The sequence below is a fragment of the Tamandua tetradactyla genome, chromosome 1 (genome assembly GCF_023851605.1).
Source record: "Tamandua tetradactyla isolate mTamTet1 chromosome 1, mTamTet1.pri, whole genome shotgun sequence".
In the NCBI taxonomy this organism is placed as follows: domain Eukaryota; kingdom Metazoa; phylum Chordata; class Mammalia; order Pilosa; family Myrmecophagidae; genus Tamandua; species Tamandua tetradactyla.
The window spans coordinates 105,525,719-105,544,249 of record NC_135327.1 but is presented as its reverse complement, the minus strand read 5'-3'; the positions used below and the strand labels follow the sequence as shown (position 1 = coordinate 105,544,249).

The following is an 18,531-nucleotide window of genomic DNA, read 5'->3' as shown; positions in this document are numbered from 1 at the left end:
TTTTAATTGTAATAAACTATGATAAAATGAATGATAATGAAATATTAGCTGTTGAATTTTATATTAGTGACTTGCTCCAGATAAGCAGTCACCTAACATGATTTTCTGGAGAATGGATCATTTGTTCATTGTGCAAGTATTTATTGAGCAGCATACTTTTTGTCAGACATTATTCTAAGCTCTAATGATACAACAAGAAGCAAAATAGACTCCTTTTAAGTATTTGAGTGAAGCTTCTATAATTGTGGATAAGAAATTAAATGTTAAAAAAAATCTTTAGAATTCACACAGTTTCTTGGAAAAATAGATGAGTTACAATTTTCAAGCATTTTAATAATTGTGAATTAAAGACACAGAGAAGAATATTTTAATTTTTGTTATTAGTTTTAGTAATAGTAGTAATACTTGCTTCCATTTATTGAATGTCTATTTGCTAGGTACAGCATAATTCCCTGTAATCCTCATAACAGCCGTGCAAGGCTCATTATTTTGAATTCATGGTTAAAAATTAAAATCAAGTTAAGATTAAAATAAATCTAGAGTTACAGAGTTCTTATTAAATTGTGTAAGAATTGCCTATGCTTTTGACTGTATCTCTCCCCAAACAAAATAGTCCCTGAAAGCAGAGGCCGTATCACTCTGTTTTGTATACGCTTATATCCTCAGCAATTAGCCTGTGTTGATGTTCAATATATGTATGACTGATGTACATGGAAGAAGCAAACAACTTTATTCTATCAAAAGACCATTACTTGTCCCTTTAATTGCACAACCATGTGTTCTGCTCTGCTGAGCTGGCTGCTCTGGGCTCTGCTAGAAGGACTGATGTGTAACTGGCAAGAATTAGAGAAATAGAACTTAAAGCCATGTTTAGTGGCTAAAACGTGTGCACATGCCTTTCTCCTTGAGTGTGCAATGCTGTTCGTGCTTGTGAGCTAGAAGATCCTTTTCTGGGCAATTGTCATCAGTCTTTTCCTAACTTGAATATTAGTGTCCTTGTTCTTTTAGTCTCTTACTTAGTTTCATTATTTCCATTAAAAAAAATTTGTTCTCTAATAATACTGACTGATTTAGAATTGCACCAAAAATGATAATTCATCCATTTATATTTTTAGACATCTAATTACTGCTTTGAAAAAGATGACCTAATCCAGAGGTTCTCAAACTGTATATGCATCAGAATCACTTGGAAGACTTGTGAAGATGCAGATTCCTCTAAAGTTGAAAAAAAAAATGCAGATTCCTCCCGAGAGATTCAGAATTAATAGTTCTGGGGTGGGGCCAGATAATTTGCACTTCCAGCAAGTTCCACAGGTGTCACTGACGCTCTGTAGTCCTCTAAAACTGGAATAAATCAGACATCAGCACATCCCATTTGAAGGGAAGATTTAGGGAAGAAATAATTTTCAATCAAAGCAAGGCCAAAATTCCAGAAATTTGTTGTTGTTGTTTTTTTCTTCATGTAAATCAGTGTCCCTGGAATTTCACTGCAGATATGGTTTCTCAAACTCTTTCCTTGTGATGGGCCCAGCAACATTTCCTCAATTAGAGGTCATTTATTAACCAATTAGGCCATTTCAGTGTGGAGGATTCGCTTGTCAGTAAGGATCCAGTCTGAATGAGAATTGACCCTGCTCTTCCAAAAGATATGAACTAAGATAAATAAGCCATTTAATTTAAAAAAATTAAAGTTGCATTGACATTTTCCTCTCCATCCTGTTCCTTGGGTCTAAGAAAGCAAGTCTGTTGACTTGGACAACTGCAGGCAAATGTTTATCATTTTATTGCTGAGACAGTAATTTGAGAAAGTGGGTTGAGAGAGGAGGCAATGGGATAGTAGAGCGCCAGTTATGTTTTGGCCAGTAATTTATAGCACTTCTGTAAAGCACAATTTAGTCTTTGAGAAAAGCAAGTTTTAAATCTAATTTTTCAGAATCATAGGATTTGGAACTGCATGAAAAGCTGCTGCTTGATTACAGAACAGAGGATTTATTATTTTGGTAGAATAATTCAGGATACTTACTCTGTCTTCCTTGCTTCTCTCCAGTGGCGTTTTTGGTTATCAACTAAGATTTGGGAAGAAGTAATTGTGAACCTGATAGTAGTAAGGTCTGAGGTTATTTTTAGAAACATTTAGGGCCATGTGTTTTCCATATAATTACATAAAAATTTGAATTAGCAGAATAACTTTTTTCTTTTTCATTTTTTTCTTTATTGGAGAGGTTTTTGTGGGTTTACAGAACAATCATGCATAAAATACAGGATTCTCATATGCCGCCGTCATTATTAACACTTTGCATTGGTGTTAGACATTTGATACAATTGATAACAGCACATTTTTATAATTGTACTATTAACTACAGTCCATGCTCTAACTTAGAGTTCACTGTTTATGTAGTGTAGTTCCTTGATTTTTTTTTTTTAATTATTCTGTTGCCATCTTATATAATCTAACATTTCCCTTTAAATCACATTTGGATTTATATTCCAGTGCTGTAAATTATATTCACAATGTTGGGCTACCATCACTTCAGGGTTCCTGTACGGAATGATGGAAATGTCATAGTAATGGATGATGCTTATGGAGGATGGTGTTAGCAGAATAACTTTTTTTTTTAATTCGTTTATTAATTAAAAAAAATTTTAAACAAAAATATTAACATATATAATCAGTAATTCACAATATCATCACTTAGTTGCATATTCATCATTTCTTAGAACTTTTGCATCAATTCAGAAAAAGAAATAAAAAGACAATAGAAAAAGAAATAAACGAAAACAGGAAAAAAATATTATACATACCATACCCCTTACCCCTCGCTTTCATTGACCGCTAGCATTTCAAACTAAATTTATTTTAACATTTGTTCCCCCTATTATTTATTTTTATTCCATATGTTCTACTCATCTGTTGACAAGGTAGATAAAAGGAGCATCAGATGCAAGGTTTTCTCAATCACACAGTCACACTGTGAAAGCTATATCATTATACAATCATCCTCAAGCAACATGGCTACTGGAGCACAGCTCTATGTTTTCAGGCAGTTTCCTCCAGCCTCTCCATTACATCTTGAATAACAAGGTGATATCTACTTAATGTGTAAGAATAACCTCCAGGATAACCTCTCCACTCTTGTTTGGAATCTCTCAGCCATTGATACTTTGTCTCATTTCACTCTTCCTGCCTTTTGGTCTAGAAGGTTTCTTCAATCCCTTGATGCTGAGTCAGCTCATTCTAGGGTTTTTCACAATCCCTTGATGCTGAGTCTCAGCTCGTTCTAGGATTTCTGTCCCATGTTGCCAGGAAGGTTCACCCCCCTGGGAGTCATGACCCACATGGACAGGAGGAGGGTGGTGAGTTTGCTTGTTCTGTTGGCTGGAGAGAGAGACCACATCTGAGCAACAAAAGAAACTCTCTTGGGGGTGACTCTTAGGCCTAAATTTTAAGTAGACTTGACCTGTCTTTTGTGGGGTTAAGTTTCATCAGAATAACTTTTGAATGACATTTTGCCTTAGGATTTTGTCCCCACTCGATTTTCTATTAAATTTAGTACTTGGTTTGTTGTTGTTTTTGATGTTCTTTGTTTTATTATTTTTTGCCTTATTGTTTTCTCATTTTTCACTGACTTGTGTGAATATATGATACAATATTTAGATCCATTTAAAAAACTTATTAAATTTAATGAAAATTCATTAACTTGATATTTTAAAAACTGCCCTTCTATTCTTCACTGATGTTTGTTTTAGCTTGCTATGGTTCCTGTAATAGAAAATATAATATTTTTATTTTTTAAGTGAGTAAAATTGGTTTTATAAATACCTAATATTTCTTTACCAATGTTATTGAGATGTCGTGAGAAGAACTAACTCAACATTCTTAATATTTAAGCTCTTGGATAATGAAACTGTGGCAATCAATATATTTGGTGTTTGTTTTTTTTAATGATGCTTATTTTTCTTCCCAAAGACAAGTAGGATCTATTTTATGATGTGTCTAATGTCTTTTTACTCTGAACTAATTTTTCATTATCAAGAGTTAAGTGAAAGAGGAGATTGCTAATGGAAAAAATGCTGAAAGAATGTAGGGATGAAATTTAAATAAGCCTCAAGTTAAATAACTTGGTCAAAATGAACACACAATATTTATACCATTTTATGTGGAATGCCCTTTACTGGAACCTCTGTAGAATATGATATTTAGTTATTCTACTGGACTTTTTTTTTTTTTTTTTTTTAGTTTGGATAATCTTTTTGTAAACTGATGCTTGGGGCTATATTTTAAACTTGAACCAGCAAAAGATTCTGATTTTGTTATCACTCTTAAATGTTTATCCCTATTTTTGTGTGTTTTGTCAAAAAAACACTATGAAAAAATCAGACATTAGTTCTGATTCTCTCTCTCTCTCTTTCTCTCTCTCTCATCTATCTATATCATTATTTTCTAAGTAGGGTACATTGTATACAGCATGCTTTTTGAATGCTTCCATGTACATTTCCTGAGAATGAGAATATTTACTTATGTAACCAACGTAAGTACAGTTACCAAGTTCAGTAAATTTTAACAGTGGTATAAAGCTTATACTTGTTGACCAAGAAATAACAAATTAAGCTGCAAGGCAAAAGGAAAAAAAAACATTTATTTGGAGTCTTAGAATTATCATTTGGGGAGCACAGTTTCAGGCAGCAACCCAAACTTGTCCCATCTTGAATCCTCTAAGGAAGGGTTTTTAAAGAAAAAGAAGAAGATTACATAAGTTGATTGTAAAGAATTATGATTGGTGAGTGTGTTAGTTTGTAATCTGCTGGAATGCAATATACCAGAACTGGAATGGCTTTCAAAAAGAAGAATTTAATAAGTTACAAGTTTACAGTTTTAAGCCTATAAAATTGTCCAAACTAAGGCATCCAGGGAAAGACCTTAATTCAAGGAAGACTGATGGGTCAGGAACACCTCTGTCAGCTGGTAGTCACGTGGCTGGCATCTGCCAGTCCCTTGTTCCTGGGCTCCATTACTTTCAGCCTCTGCTCCTTTGCGGGTGCCTCACTTTGTTTCTCCAGGACGGTTTTCATCTCCTGGGTTCCCTTGGCTCTCTCCAGGTTCTGACTTGCTTAACATCTCATGGTGATGTCTGCTGGGCCCTAAACGTTATCTAAACATCTGTGTCTCTGTTCTCTGCAGTAACTGTTTTCCAAGTGTATACATCTACTCTCTCTGTTGGCTCTGAGACTTCTGATGTTTCTCTATCTCTCCAAAATGTCTCCTTTTCTAAAAGATGCCAGTAAATTAATCAAGACCCACCTGGAATAGGTGGAGTCATATTGCCATCTAATCAAAAGGTCACACCCACAATTGGGTATGTCACATCTCCGTAGAGATAATCTAATCAGAAGCTTCCAACCTACAGTGTTGAATCAGAATTAAAAGAAACAGCTGCCTTTACAAGATTGAATCAGGATTAAAACCTGGCTTTTCTGGGGTACATAACACTTTCAGACTGGTACAGTGGATACTTGGGACTCTTTCAAATGTCCTCCAAGATAGATAGTTTACTGATTTCTTTATCTTGCATTTGCTTCATGATATTGAAGTGTCCTCAGGATGTTGTTGCTTTTTATTTTGCATACCTTGGCACTTTATGATACCTGGCTGAGACATGCATAAGGGTAGCCTCCTAAATGGCCTCCACACTCTATTTTAAATCTCTTAACCATAGTAACTCCATTTTGTTTTATTTCTTTTCTCACAGTATGATCCAATTTCTCCATGCTCCAATAATGTCCTGTAGGCCCCCTCTCCTCCATCATTAAATAGTCCAGGATCATGTTTTACATTTAACTGTCATTGTTTCTTTAATTACTCTTTTTATTTTTAATTGTGGAAACAACATGAACTTTCCTCTCTCAACAATGGTTCCATTTTGTATCATAGATCATATTAAATTTTATTCTGGCTATCCCATATTCTCAGTTGCATCATTTTAGTAAGGGACAAGATGGTGGTTCTCAAAAACATAATCTAGACCTACTCATTTGGAGATGATTACTCTAAGCAGGTTTCTTTGGTCCTTACTTCCTTAGTGATGGCTTTTGTAACCTTTGTGACCTCAAGGAAGCCTCTTCGGTTTCCTTATTTGTAGCATAGGGAACTTGTTTGGACTAGATGTGTGGATTTTAATATTTATTATTTTTTAATATAAGAAGTCATTCATAGGCATCTTACCCATGTCCCCAAGGGTAAACAGATAAATATGGGGCTCTTATGGTTGGTGGGAGAACATCTTCCAGAGGAAACAGTGAGGCCACTCACAGGTACCCTGGCATCCTAAGGGACACAGTTTGAACACAGCTGTAGACAATCACTTAATTTCCTCCAAGGTCTCAAGTGTTATAGTTGCTTACTTCATAAATACATCACCTCCTAGGTAAATTGTCAGACCTCAGTATTTCAGTCTCTTGAATTTTGCATGCAAATTTCTTTAAAGTTTACTTGTAATATCATGTGGAATCACGTGGCTTTTTCCATTGAGAGAAACTTAAGATTTCTTTATTTACCTTAAGTCAAATGCAGTTTGGAATAACTTCTTTTTTTATATCTTGTAACTTATTTGTCCAAATACAATTTCACAGAAAGTAGGGTATTCAACAGAAGTTAATATATGAAGAAAAGGAATTCAGTGCCATCTTCTTCAGCAGTGGGTTGTCTAAATAATAGCTTACCATGTTTCTTCCTTTCTACCCCAAATCCCTATGCCCTTGTTCTCTTTTGCTTTCCCACACTCTGAGGCTGACCAAGGTCTCTCCTCCTCCAGATAACTGTGCTGGGACCCTTGCCTCTTTGCCCCTCATTTCCTTTCCCTTGCCTCAAACTTTGGGTTGACCAAGATCTCTCCTCCACCTAATTGTGCCAGGGACCTTGAAACAATCTTATTCTCTTCCCTTTCCTGTTCTACTGATGCCTATGGAATTACATTTTCCTTGGTGATCTTGTTTAGAAAAGGGAGAGAAGTTCCCATGACTAGAGGATTACCACTTTTGTTTTTGCTCTTCGGAGTGATTAGGTGCTATCATCCTAGTGTGGAATGAAGGATTTATCATAGAGAAATGACATTATAAATGTATCCCAGAGACTATAGAACGTTTAGTACTATATGTTGTTGTTCTTTACTTTATAGTAAAGTACTTTGTTTACTTTATAGATGAATGCCACTATAGGGACTGGTCTGGAAATGCATCCAATATTATAGATGTTATTTATATAGAGAGGTGAGGAATGTATTCCAGACAACCAATGCAGAGATGAAGGCAGAACATTCTTAGTTGGACACTGACTGTATTTAATGATCCACAGGTGTATATATTAAGTCATTCTGCTTCCACCTGTAGGAAAGCACCAATATTTCTTTTCCTTTTGCAGGTAAACTGAACTTAGCCCGAGGCTGAAATAGAGGGTCAAGTGTTCAGGTCTAAGCCATGTCTTACTTTAAATTTCTTTTTTTTTAATTTAGGCATAGCAGCAGTTGGATATAATAATATTGATAGATGATACTAAGATCACAATTGAATTTCTGAAATGGACAGTCGCCTTACATAAATGGTAAAAATCAAGCTAGTCTTTCATAAACATTTTATTCTGGGGTGTGCTTGTTTTCCGAAACTACCTCTACTAAATCTCCTGTCAGTCCTGAAACTAGAAGGCAGAAAAGCTTCTAGTGCTACAGCCAACTGCAGTGTAGCCAGAGAAACAGGCAACAAAAATAGAACACCAGGATTGCTGTGCGTGGGTGAGGCAGAAACCACATTATGAGCAAAAGCTTCCAGTATTATTTTAAAACCAATGGAGAACTCTGCACTTCTCTCACTCTTTCTTTCTTCTAAAAACACATACTACAAAAATAAAATAAAATTAAATGTATGTGCATTTGCCCTCTTAGAATTATTGATTCTTAATTTTTTCTCACTTTCCTTTCTTCGGAAGCTCTTTGCCAGTAAGTAAGCACAGTGTGTACAGCAAGCTTGGAGGGAGGAAAGAGTTAATTGCTTTTTAGGCCCTGCAATAGAGAATTATGGTTTGAAAGATAGAGGCTGGACAGCTGGGTTTGCTGGGGTATTTTTAAATGCATTAATGCAGGCTCCAATCACTCGGCCATGCTTGACCTATTTTTGGCTCAGGCCGACCATTGTTCTATTTCTGTGCCTGTGGGCCAGGCTGTTGTTGATTCATATGCAAATGAATTATCACTCGCTTTAGCCAACTTGAGCCGAGAGACCAAGGAAGGAGGAAGAGAGAGGCACAAACCCTTAGGAGGAGGGCACTAGGCTGTAGCCACTTGCAGGACTGAGGGTTCTTGCAACAAAACCCTAGCAGTCTGAAGAACCATAAGCCAGGTTTAATTGATTTCTTTTTTTCTTGTGGGTTGAGTTAATATTTTTCTACTTATTCTGACAAAGAGACAACTCCGAGGTACATTTTTACTTCCCACCTGCGTTTAGTTTCCGGGATCACCTAAACTCCAGAGAGCTGTGGCATCCACGGTGGCCCTTCTGCTTTGCACACAGGTTGGTCATGCAGCCCAAGTGTCCAGGTCTTTTTAAAAGTGTATGTCCATCTTAACAGAAAGGAAGTCGTGGTCGAAGTTGATCCTCTGCTGCTTCTCCTAGGGGAGAGGGAGCCCCACCAAGGGTAGCTCCTGGGGCCTCCAACTGAGCAGTGATGAATCTTTCATGTAGCTGAAGTGAGAGTGATTGGAATATGCTGCAGACAATTTACGAGAGTGACTCGTGTTTTTCCTCAGATGGCGTGGCTGGACGAGAGCAGCTCTTGGCTCAGCAAAGAATGCACAGTATGATCAGCTCAGGTAAGATCCTCTTCCATAATCGAGGTGGTTTATGTTTGAAAGGGGGGACTGGCTTCCGAAAAACAGCAAAGAAAAAGCACCTCTCTGAAGAAATTGCTGCTGTTTCCCTGTTGATGTTGCTATTTTCTTGTGTGTCTGTAAGGTTTAACTTAGACTCCTTCCATTACCGGTTCCCTGCATATTCAGAGTCTGTTTAGAGACAGCTGCTTCTGAATGAAATTGCAAACTATTCCTTCTGATGAAAGATGAGACTGAGATAAGTAAAATGTTTGAAGGGTTCTGCCTTACTATGCAACTAGAAAAGGGAGATCTGTGCTGATTATAAGCATATTCTACTGGGACTTTAAAAAGCAGGTAAGCTCATATTGGGGCTTCAGTTTAAATTTCAGGCTTGGCCAGCCTGAGGATTTTGTATTTACCTTGTACATACAAAAGCACATCTATTTATAGAACTACCTTCTGAAATGTGTCTGCTGCAGAGTTGTGAAGGTAGTTATTCTTTCCATAATGTGGATTTTTTCAGCAGCTCCAAATGAAGCTGTTTATGATGAAATCAAATTATTATTAGTAGATGCTTGTTTTAATTTTCTTCAGAAATATTTGGAGTAGTCTAGCATTGTCAGGCAGATGTGAAAGCATACCACACACACATAAATGTGTGAAAAGCAGGTGCAACATTTTATAGAATAACAGTAACAGAATCTAATTTCTGGTTTCTCTGTGTATGTTCCTGTGCTCTAAAAGTGCTGTACTGATGGGAAATGAAGCTGGTCAGCTTTATCAATTTGTAGATGTTAAAAGAGCACACTCTCAAGGAATAGTACTTACAGTTATTGCTTTTCATATTTATTTCCTATACCCAGTTCATAAAGCTTTTGGGACTTTTTGTTTCTGTCCTCTTTTGATTGCTTTAATGTAAAATGGCTTTAAGTTCTCTCTCAGATTTTCTAAGTTCCCATGTAGGCTTAATCCTAATTATTGGTTATTACCTGTACTTCCCTGATAAGAATGTAACATAAAGCAGCATTTACTTAGTCTAGAGAGATGTGAAAGCAATATTTCACAGGTTGGCATTACATCTTTTGTGGTGTTGATACTCTTTCCCATCTGTTGATCTGTATTGGAAGCAAGTTTTCTTTAAACTTATGTCAGTTAAGATTTTAAAGACCTTTCTGTTAACCTAATCCTTTTATGGCATCAGAATAAAATATCAAGTTTGTACAATTTGGGGTATTTACACCTAAGTGACTGGAATTATCTTAACACTGTCTGCTTAACAAAAGGAAACTTGTCAGAATTTCACTACAATTTATTATCTTTGTGGCTGTGAAGCAGACAAGAGGAGGGGTCAGCAGGCACGTCTGGTGGAACTGCTTGTTTAACTTAGAATTTCATTTTAAAAATATAGGCAAACTATTTTAAAATAACTATTTCAGATATCTCTTTACTAATACATTTGATTCCTTTAGCCCATGCCTCTGTGCTACAGGTTTAATTCTTTCAAATGCTAGAAACTTAGCTGTGGGTTCCAAGCAGCTGCCTGTGGATACCCCGGCCTGCAACAGGTGTTTGCAAGCTTCACTTTTCTTCAGCGTCTTTGATTATTGCATGCACATGTTTACTCTGGTTCACCTGAGATTGATTTTTATACAAAGGAAGAGAGGACATTTTTAAGAAGTCCACACCATTTTCATTTCTAAAGGAGCCAACATTTAAGCCTGAGCTACTAAATGAAAAATGATGCATGTTGCTATCAACTCCCAAATCTGTTATAAATAGGAAACTCCAAGTTGTATTTCTTTATAAACCATAAAAAATAAAACAATTGCATAACACCTATGTTGTCATGAAGCATTTGATTTTGCTTAATATGTCCTTCAGTTAATTTACCAAGTCTTGATTTGTACCTCCTGTATGTTAGTGGTTTTCAAACTTGGAGTTGCTAGGAGCGTTTTACAAAACTGACCCCTGGGTTCCACTCAGAATTTCTGATTTAATCGGTATGGGGAATGGTTTGGCCATTGGGATTTTTTTGTCCTGCTGTAAACTTTCAGAACCACTGCAGAGAGTGTGGGGAATGTAGAGATAATGCTTGTGAACTCTTCAGTAGAATTTCTCCTTTTAGTTAATTGCTAAATTAGGAATGTTTGGTTCTTAATTTAGCTACAGATCTTGTTCAGCTCCCTTTTGGACCAGGGGCATGTATGTGATTAATAGGATTAGAAGTGGATAGAATCTCTGGAACTGAAAGAGACAAGGCTTCTGGCAGCAGGGCAGAGTAGTGGAGGAGCACTGTTCTGGGAGTCAAAAGCCCTGTGTTCTATTATGAACTCTGTCCATAGCTCAGTTTTGTAATCACTTTACTCATCTCTAAAATAAAGATTAATGGTGCCCTACTGATTACCTCTTAGCATTGATGTGACATTCGGATGTATTAACAGGTCTTCAAAGTCAATACCCACTGTTGTTACTACTGTTATCAGTGAATGGGCCTGGAACATGGGTTCCTCAATGCCAACCTCTATCTTGCTGAGCAAGTTAGATGAGTTAGATTGTATGTCTCAAGAAGAAATGTTTGTTTTTTTGAGTAATCATTTTTCTGTAGTTATCTTATAAATCAGCTATTTCTTTTATCTTGATTTTGGTAAGAAATGCCTTAATTAAGCATTCCTTAAATCCTTTCCTTGGGCAAACTGTGGCTATAAAACAGGGGAGTTGGTGTGTGTGTGTTTTCTGTGAAAGGTCTCAATACATTATAATTAAAGGCAAAGAAGTTGTAGAATATGCAATTGAACAGTGAAATCCCGATGGCAGTTTTCTTAAAATTATTTGTGAATAAAAGCTTTGTTTTGTTGTTTAGTTGTTCTGTTATTAGACATTGTTTTAGTGTTCCCATTTGTTATTCTAGTTATATTGGATATTATGCATTAATATAGATGATTTTTGTACCTTATTAGATTGCAATTGTCTTATATAGTTCCCTTCTTTTTTCTAATATTGACTCAACCAGACTTAGGTAGCCACATTCTACAATGTCTGCTGTTGTCTTTTTCTTAAACTAAAATTCTTATTGCCAGATCTTCACAAACATACAGTTCATACACAGTGTGTAATCAGTGGCTCACAGTATCATCACATAGTTGTGTATTCATCACCATGATTGCTTTTTAGAACATTTACATAACTTCAGAAAAATAAATAAAAAGAAAAAACTCATACATACTGTATCCCTTACCCCTCCTTCTCATTGACCACTAGTATTTCCATCTACCCAATTTATTTTACCCCTTATCTCCCTATTATTTCTTTATGTTTTATCCATAATTCTTTTACTCATCTGTCCATACTCTGGATAAAAGGAGCATCAAACACAAGGTTTTCACAATCGCACAGTCACATTGTAAAAATTACATCTTGATGCAATCATCTTCAAGAATCAAGGCTACTGGCACATAGCTCAACAGTTTCAGGGGCTTCCCTGCAGCCACTGCAATACAGCATAAACTAAAATGGGATAGCCAAATAATAATAAGAATAACCTCCGTGATAACCTCTTGACTCTGTTTGAAATCTCTTAGCCACTGACATTTTGTTTTCTCTCATTTCTCTCTTTATTGCTCTGGAGCAATAAAGGCTTCAGAGCCTCATCCTGCATCGGGAAGATGATACATTTGTAATAGGATACTCTTCCCCAAGTAAGGTACAGGACATGGAATCAAATCTCAAAAGAAGGAGCAAAAAGCCTTTCTCAAGCCCATGATGCTGGGTTCTGGCTCATCCTGGGAGTTCTGACCGATGATGCTGTTGTCTTTTTTAAAAACTTCTATTATAATATGACTTGCAGTTCAGTAGGAGTGACATATTTTGCTATAGCAGTCTTCACTTCTGTGACCTGTATGGGCCAATGTGAGTGATAACTATGGCAGAAACTGTAGATGTAGACATAGTCACTCAAGTCCTGCAGCAGTGGTTGCAGGCAAAGTAGAAATAAAACCAGAGCTCCTATTGCCAGGTATATTGCTTAACATATTGGGCAGCAGGGCTGTCCAGAAAAGGTTGGAGTGATTTTTATGAAGAAATTTCCTAGACTTTATGTTATTAATGTAAAATGCATTTACAATTAGGAAAACTCATATTTCTACCTGTATTCTCACTGTAGTACACAAGAGGAAAAATTTATATCTAAATCTTAAATTTCTTTCATATAAAATGTATCTTCATTTTTTCTGAACCTTTTTTCCCCCACTGGTATGGGATGTCAAGAGGAAGAGAACAGTTTAGATTCAGGAGTCATTTCTGTCTACTTGAAAAGCAGAATCTAATTGTGAAAATGTAGGTCTGTAAGATGTACCTGTCACTTTTGGTATTCCTCATAATTACTGTTTTGCCTTTCTCTAACTCAGGTTATTTTCACTCAAAAGGCTAATGTCAATTGGGATTTTTGATAGATGACAATCAAAAAAGTAATTGTAAATAGGCCCATTAAGAATATTGTATATTTCTGTGAAATGATACAGGTTGTACAATAATTATGTCCATTAAGTAAGAAAATGTAATAAAATCCCTCAGAAGACTGAAATAAACAAAAAAATCCAAATTTTAAAAATGTTTTAAATGGTGATTTTGATTTTGGAGTTGATAGAGATAAAATGCACCACGTGATTTCTCCCCACTGGTATCAGCACTGATAGGTGGATATAGTGAGCCAAACATAGCATAAGCCAGCAAAAGCAAATATCACTCCCCAATATTCAGCAATAACTGAACAAAGAAAATGATATAACCTGATGCAGCCTACCTCATAAATTAATAGTGAAGAGGAAAATGGTGGCATGGGGCATTGATCATGACAGAGAGACTTAACAGGGCTCATCTCCTGGGCTTTCCTTGAATTTTGCAAGTTGTCAGCTCCCTGAGAACCTCCCTCACATTCCCACATCTGGAGAGAAGCCAACTGAACAGATAGCATTTTTTTTTTCTCTTGTGACTGAGGAATAGTAGAAAGGATTCTGTAAGAGAAAGTGTTGACATGGAGAGAGGTGAACAAGCAGGGCTGCCTCTCTGGAACAATAAAGGCTTCAAATCAACATCCTTCATTGGGAAAATGATCCATTTGTAATAAGATACTCTTCCCCAACTAAGGTACAGGACATGGAATCAAATCTCAAAAGAAGGGGCAATGACCATTTAAAATAATTAGTATTGCTTGTTAATATCCTCAGCTGTGGATGCACTGCTGTGTCCTTGCCCATGTTGCTCTCTAAATGTGTGCAGGTTATGTAGTGTTGAAATCTAAGAGGCACAGTTCATACATGTAGATTTGTGTATTTATTATGGCCCGCTTCTAGCAGATGGCTAGAAAGTACAATGAGAAAGAGCCTTCTTGCCTTATTCATGCAGAGATACCATTTGGTCACCGCTTAGCCTGCATTCCCCTCATTCTTTTCCTCTGTGTACAGAAAGTGGATAGAGTACAATGTACTCAGCCCTGAAACTCAGAGTCAGATGCAGTGGGGTGTTAAACACAGCAGGAAAAGGGCCAAAAGTCATATATACTATTGCAGATAAAAAAAAAAACAACAAAAAAACCAAAAAAATCAGCTGCCAAGCCTGAGTAAAATGGAACAAAAGGGCTTGACAATTATGCAAACACATTACAAGAAAATTACTAAATCTGTAAGCAAAGAGAAAACCACTCAGGCAAACACAGAGATCCCACCAAGATGAAAACATCAACTCATTGTGGAATTACCTATAACATCCCGCAAATAGAACCCCTCTGTAAAAACATGAATTCTGTAAAACAAGAGATTGAAGATGTGATGAAAAGACAACAGAATGAGATGAAAAAAGAGATTGTAGATCTAAGGATACATGAACTGGAGAATGGAAAAACATTATTATTATAGGACTAAAATATTAATCAGAAATAGCAGGGAACAGTATAGACAGTAAAATCTTTAATGACAGAGTAAAAGGCCTTAGACAATCAATGTGAATGAAAAAGAAAAATGGGGTAAAGCAATCAGAGAGGAAGCGATAGATATGAAAGACCTAATATTGCAATGCAAAGATTATTTGTGTCCCTAAAACTGATAATCCAGAACAATTAAACAAAGATAATTTTGTAAAAATGAAGAAAGATGATTTCATTGAAGGAGGAAAAAAGACATCTGCAGATCACTCAATACAAAATTATATCCTAATTAGAATATGAAGATTTCAAATGGTAATTTTCAGGCATTCAGGCAGGGCAGGCAAAAAAATTTATGATAGGGGAGGGTGGGGAGCCCACAGGAGGGACTTAAGAGGGCCTGTACTTTTGAACACTCAATACCAGAAAATAATGAAGAAATGTCTCTAACTTTTTTTTTTTTGGTGCATGGTCCAGGAATCAAACCCGGGTCTCCCGCATTAGAAGGTGGGCATACTAACCACCGAACTACCCGTGCACCCTCTAACATTTTAAAGGAAGTGCTACCTAATGCTGCATTCAGGGAAGATGTTATTAAAATATAGAGAACATAGGTAGACAAGATAGAAATCATCAAATATGAAGCAGGTCCTCAAGAGCAGCTTCCATCAGCCCTACCTGCAAAAAGCAACTGTTTGACAATGAAACCCCGTCAATGAAGCAATGAGTTTAAAGAAAAAACAAAACAAAACAAAAACAAACAAAATTAATGTCAGGAGTAGAGGAAAGATAGAAAAAGGAAGTGGCAAACATTGCATCCATATAAACTACTCTAAAAGTAAATTTATAGGAGAGAAAGTGAATATTATAAAGTAGGGCAATGTAAAAATATTTTAAAGAGTAACCAACCAATATGAGGTATGGAGAAGAGGTGAGATGGAAAGATGTATGAAAGTGCTAATATCCTCTGTTTCTGAACAGGGGAGACTCCCTACTGCTTAGAATAGAAACACGTAGTTTTTTTAAAAAAGACTCCAATCACTGACCTTAAAAAATAATTTCTTTAGCCTTGAAGAGGTCTTTTAACATTTACTATCTCATATGTAGAGGGAGCATCTAATTTATTAGTCCCTTCAATTGCAGTTTATGTTCTTTTAAATTCAGTTAAATTTAAGTTTAATATTTTAAAATAAAAATAATACCAGTGCTGTGTTCTCATTTTTATAAAAATATTTTTGCCTGTCTACTCCCCAGAAGAATTCTTACGCAGATAGGCATCAAGAATTTTGTTGTTGGTGGTAGCGGCAAGCAGGCTGTGGTTTTCATCTTCTTATTTTTTAGCATTGTATGGATTTTTATAATATGTACATATCTTCTAAAAAAATGTTTCTTATACACCCACCCACAAACCTAATGTGCCAAAATACTAACAGTGGTTCATTTCAAGTAGTAGATCTGTTAGTTAGGTTGTTTTCTCCTGGAAGTGACAAAAAAGTCCTTCTCGAAGTGATTAAACAATGACAGCGTCTGTCGCTCAGTGAGGAGCGGGTGGCCAGGCTGCACCAGGTGTTGGGAAGTGTTAGCAGCACCGGGTCCCTCTCATCTCTCCGCTCTGCTGGCCTCTGCATTGGTATCATCACAAGGCTGGTTCTTCAGTAGTCACAGGTTGACTGTAGCAGTTCCAGACACCACATCTATTTATGCATGACAAATTCTAGAGACAGAGAAGGGGGAGTTTGATTCTTTGGGTCTCTTTTTAAGGAAGGCATTGTTACCCAGAGCTTTTCCAGCAAATGGTCCTTCACAGCTCATTGGTCAGAAAATCATCACCTGCCCATGCTTTGACCCAAGAAGAGTGAAACCACCATGATAGGTCCTTGGGGTCACGGTGAGCCAGGAAGGGTGGATTCCTGAACTTAATCTGGTTTCCTCTGAGAGAAAGAAAGGGGCTGTGGGACCTATGTTAGCTAAGGTACCAGATGTGTTTGCTATAGAATGTGTATTAGTAATTTCTTCTTTGTAATTTTCTTTCGTTTTTAATCTCCTGAAATATAAATGAGTGAAGGTAAATAGACTGTGTTTTTAATTTCCCTTTCAGTTGAATTGTGGGTGTTACTTTTTCTGAAGATAACACATCCATTTAAACATTGACAAAAGTTTTAACTAGTATTGAATATTCTTTCCGAGTACAGTCTATTGCTGGAAGGAGCCGCAGTAAAGAGACTGAGTAATTATGGAAGAAAACTGGATCTCTCTACGTTGGAAATAATTTGTTTGTAAAGGAGGAATATCATTAGCCTTGAGGACTGGTGCATTACAAGCATTTATTATAAATTCAAAGAGTATTCCTTCTGTGTTAACTTTGAGTAATCCAGAATATATTAAGAGAGGTTTACCTAATGTACAAATTGTTTCCAATATAGGAAAGGAAGATTATCCTTAAAATATTCAGAATGCAATTTCTTTGCTAGTATTTATCATAATTGTTGCATTTTAAGAGAAGTGAACATTTTTTTAACAATATGAAATAACTACATTTCAGTATTGCTTTCTAAACTGGAATACTTCGAAAAAAATCTAACTGAAGTAAAAGAAAAAAATTGTGAACATGACCAAAAAATCAAGCTTTCACTGGATGAATTTCAAAGATATTTTGGCATGTGCTTAAAATCATTGTGGCAATGTCATGGTCTGTTCCATTCTTGAAAGGAAGTTGAAGTGCCAGTGGTTAGCTCACGGTGCCTGACGTCCTCCCTACTGGAAGCTTTCCCCTTTTCTAATCCCAGGAGGTTGGCAGTAAGGAGGCGGAAAGAGGAGAAAATATCTTGTGTCTACTAGTTCCAGTCTTCTCCCACCAAAGCAGTTGCACAAACAAATTTAATTGAAATAAGATTTTTATAATATTAGGCGATCTACCCGTTTAAGTGTTAAGTGTTAGGTTTTGGGCTTCTCTAAGCTGTTACGGTTCATGAATACAAAACAAAGTAATTCTCATGTTTCATAAGAATATCAGTTCCACCCATTATTATCACATTAACTTTTTCCTAGTAAAATAAATTGAGGGGTCTTCTATGCATGGTATTTTTTAAATGCCCAATAATTAAATCCAAAGCAAACCACCTTTAAGGAAGAAAGAAATTTACCAAACCACAGAGCGTAGCTAGTCATTTACTTATGATTAAACTGTTTGCATGCTGATAAGGTTGGAAATACCCAGAACTTTATTTCATTGCTTCTTCCCCTATTGTCTACCACATGTGTTAGAAACTTTTAAATTCATAATTTATATCCAGTATTGACCCAGTGATACCCACGTGGATGCCATTTTCAATTATTTGATATGCATTTTGGTGGCCTTTTAAGCTGTGACGTCTTCCAACTAGTTCAAATGTAAGAAGGTTATGAAATTGTTTAAAAAATTGAAATTTGAAATTAAAAAACCAGAAAACCTAGAAAATTTCACTGAATTTCCATGAAATCACGTCGTGTCCTGGGAGTTCTTACTTTAGCAAAAATACAGTTACCCAGAAAATTTCTGGGGAACCCCCTGTAGGATGAAATAGAAATGTTCTTGCTGAGTGAACAGTCTTTTTAACTTTATTCTTGATCATGCTTTCTAAATCAGTTTATAAATAAAATTCATCTGTGCATTTTGAACCCATGATCTTATATAAGGAACATTTAGATCAGAAGAAAATTTTCACCATCAGTTATCCTTTTCAGTCTCTTCCTGCCATACCCCACTGATCTAATTATTTAGTC

At 36.2% G+C, this 18,531-nt stretch overlaps 1 protein-coding gene across 15 annotated transcripts in view; it reads left to right on the top strand.

The window, feature by feature from the left end:
• Positions 1-18,531, top strand: part of HDAC9 (histone deacetylase 9) — a 970,134-nt gene that overhangs the window by 424,791 nt on the left and 526,812 nt on the right. For 12 of the 15 annotated variants that reach the window (XM_077122309.1, XM_077122321.1, XM_077122307.1 and 9 more), the window contains one exon: positions 8,793-8,855. In XM_077122309.1, the coding sequence (XP_076978424.1) occupies positions 8,793-8,855 (63 nt within the window). Of the gene's footprint in view, positions 1-7,505; positions 7,595-8,216; positions 8,557-8,773; positions 8,856-18,531 lie in introns of those variants that run through there. The other 3 variants (XM_077122316.1, XM_077122314.1, XM_077122330.1) reach the window with 3 other exon arrangements.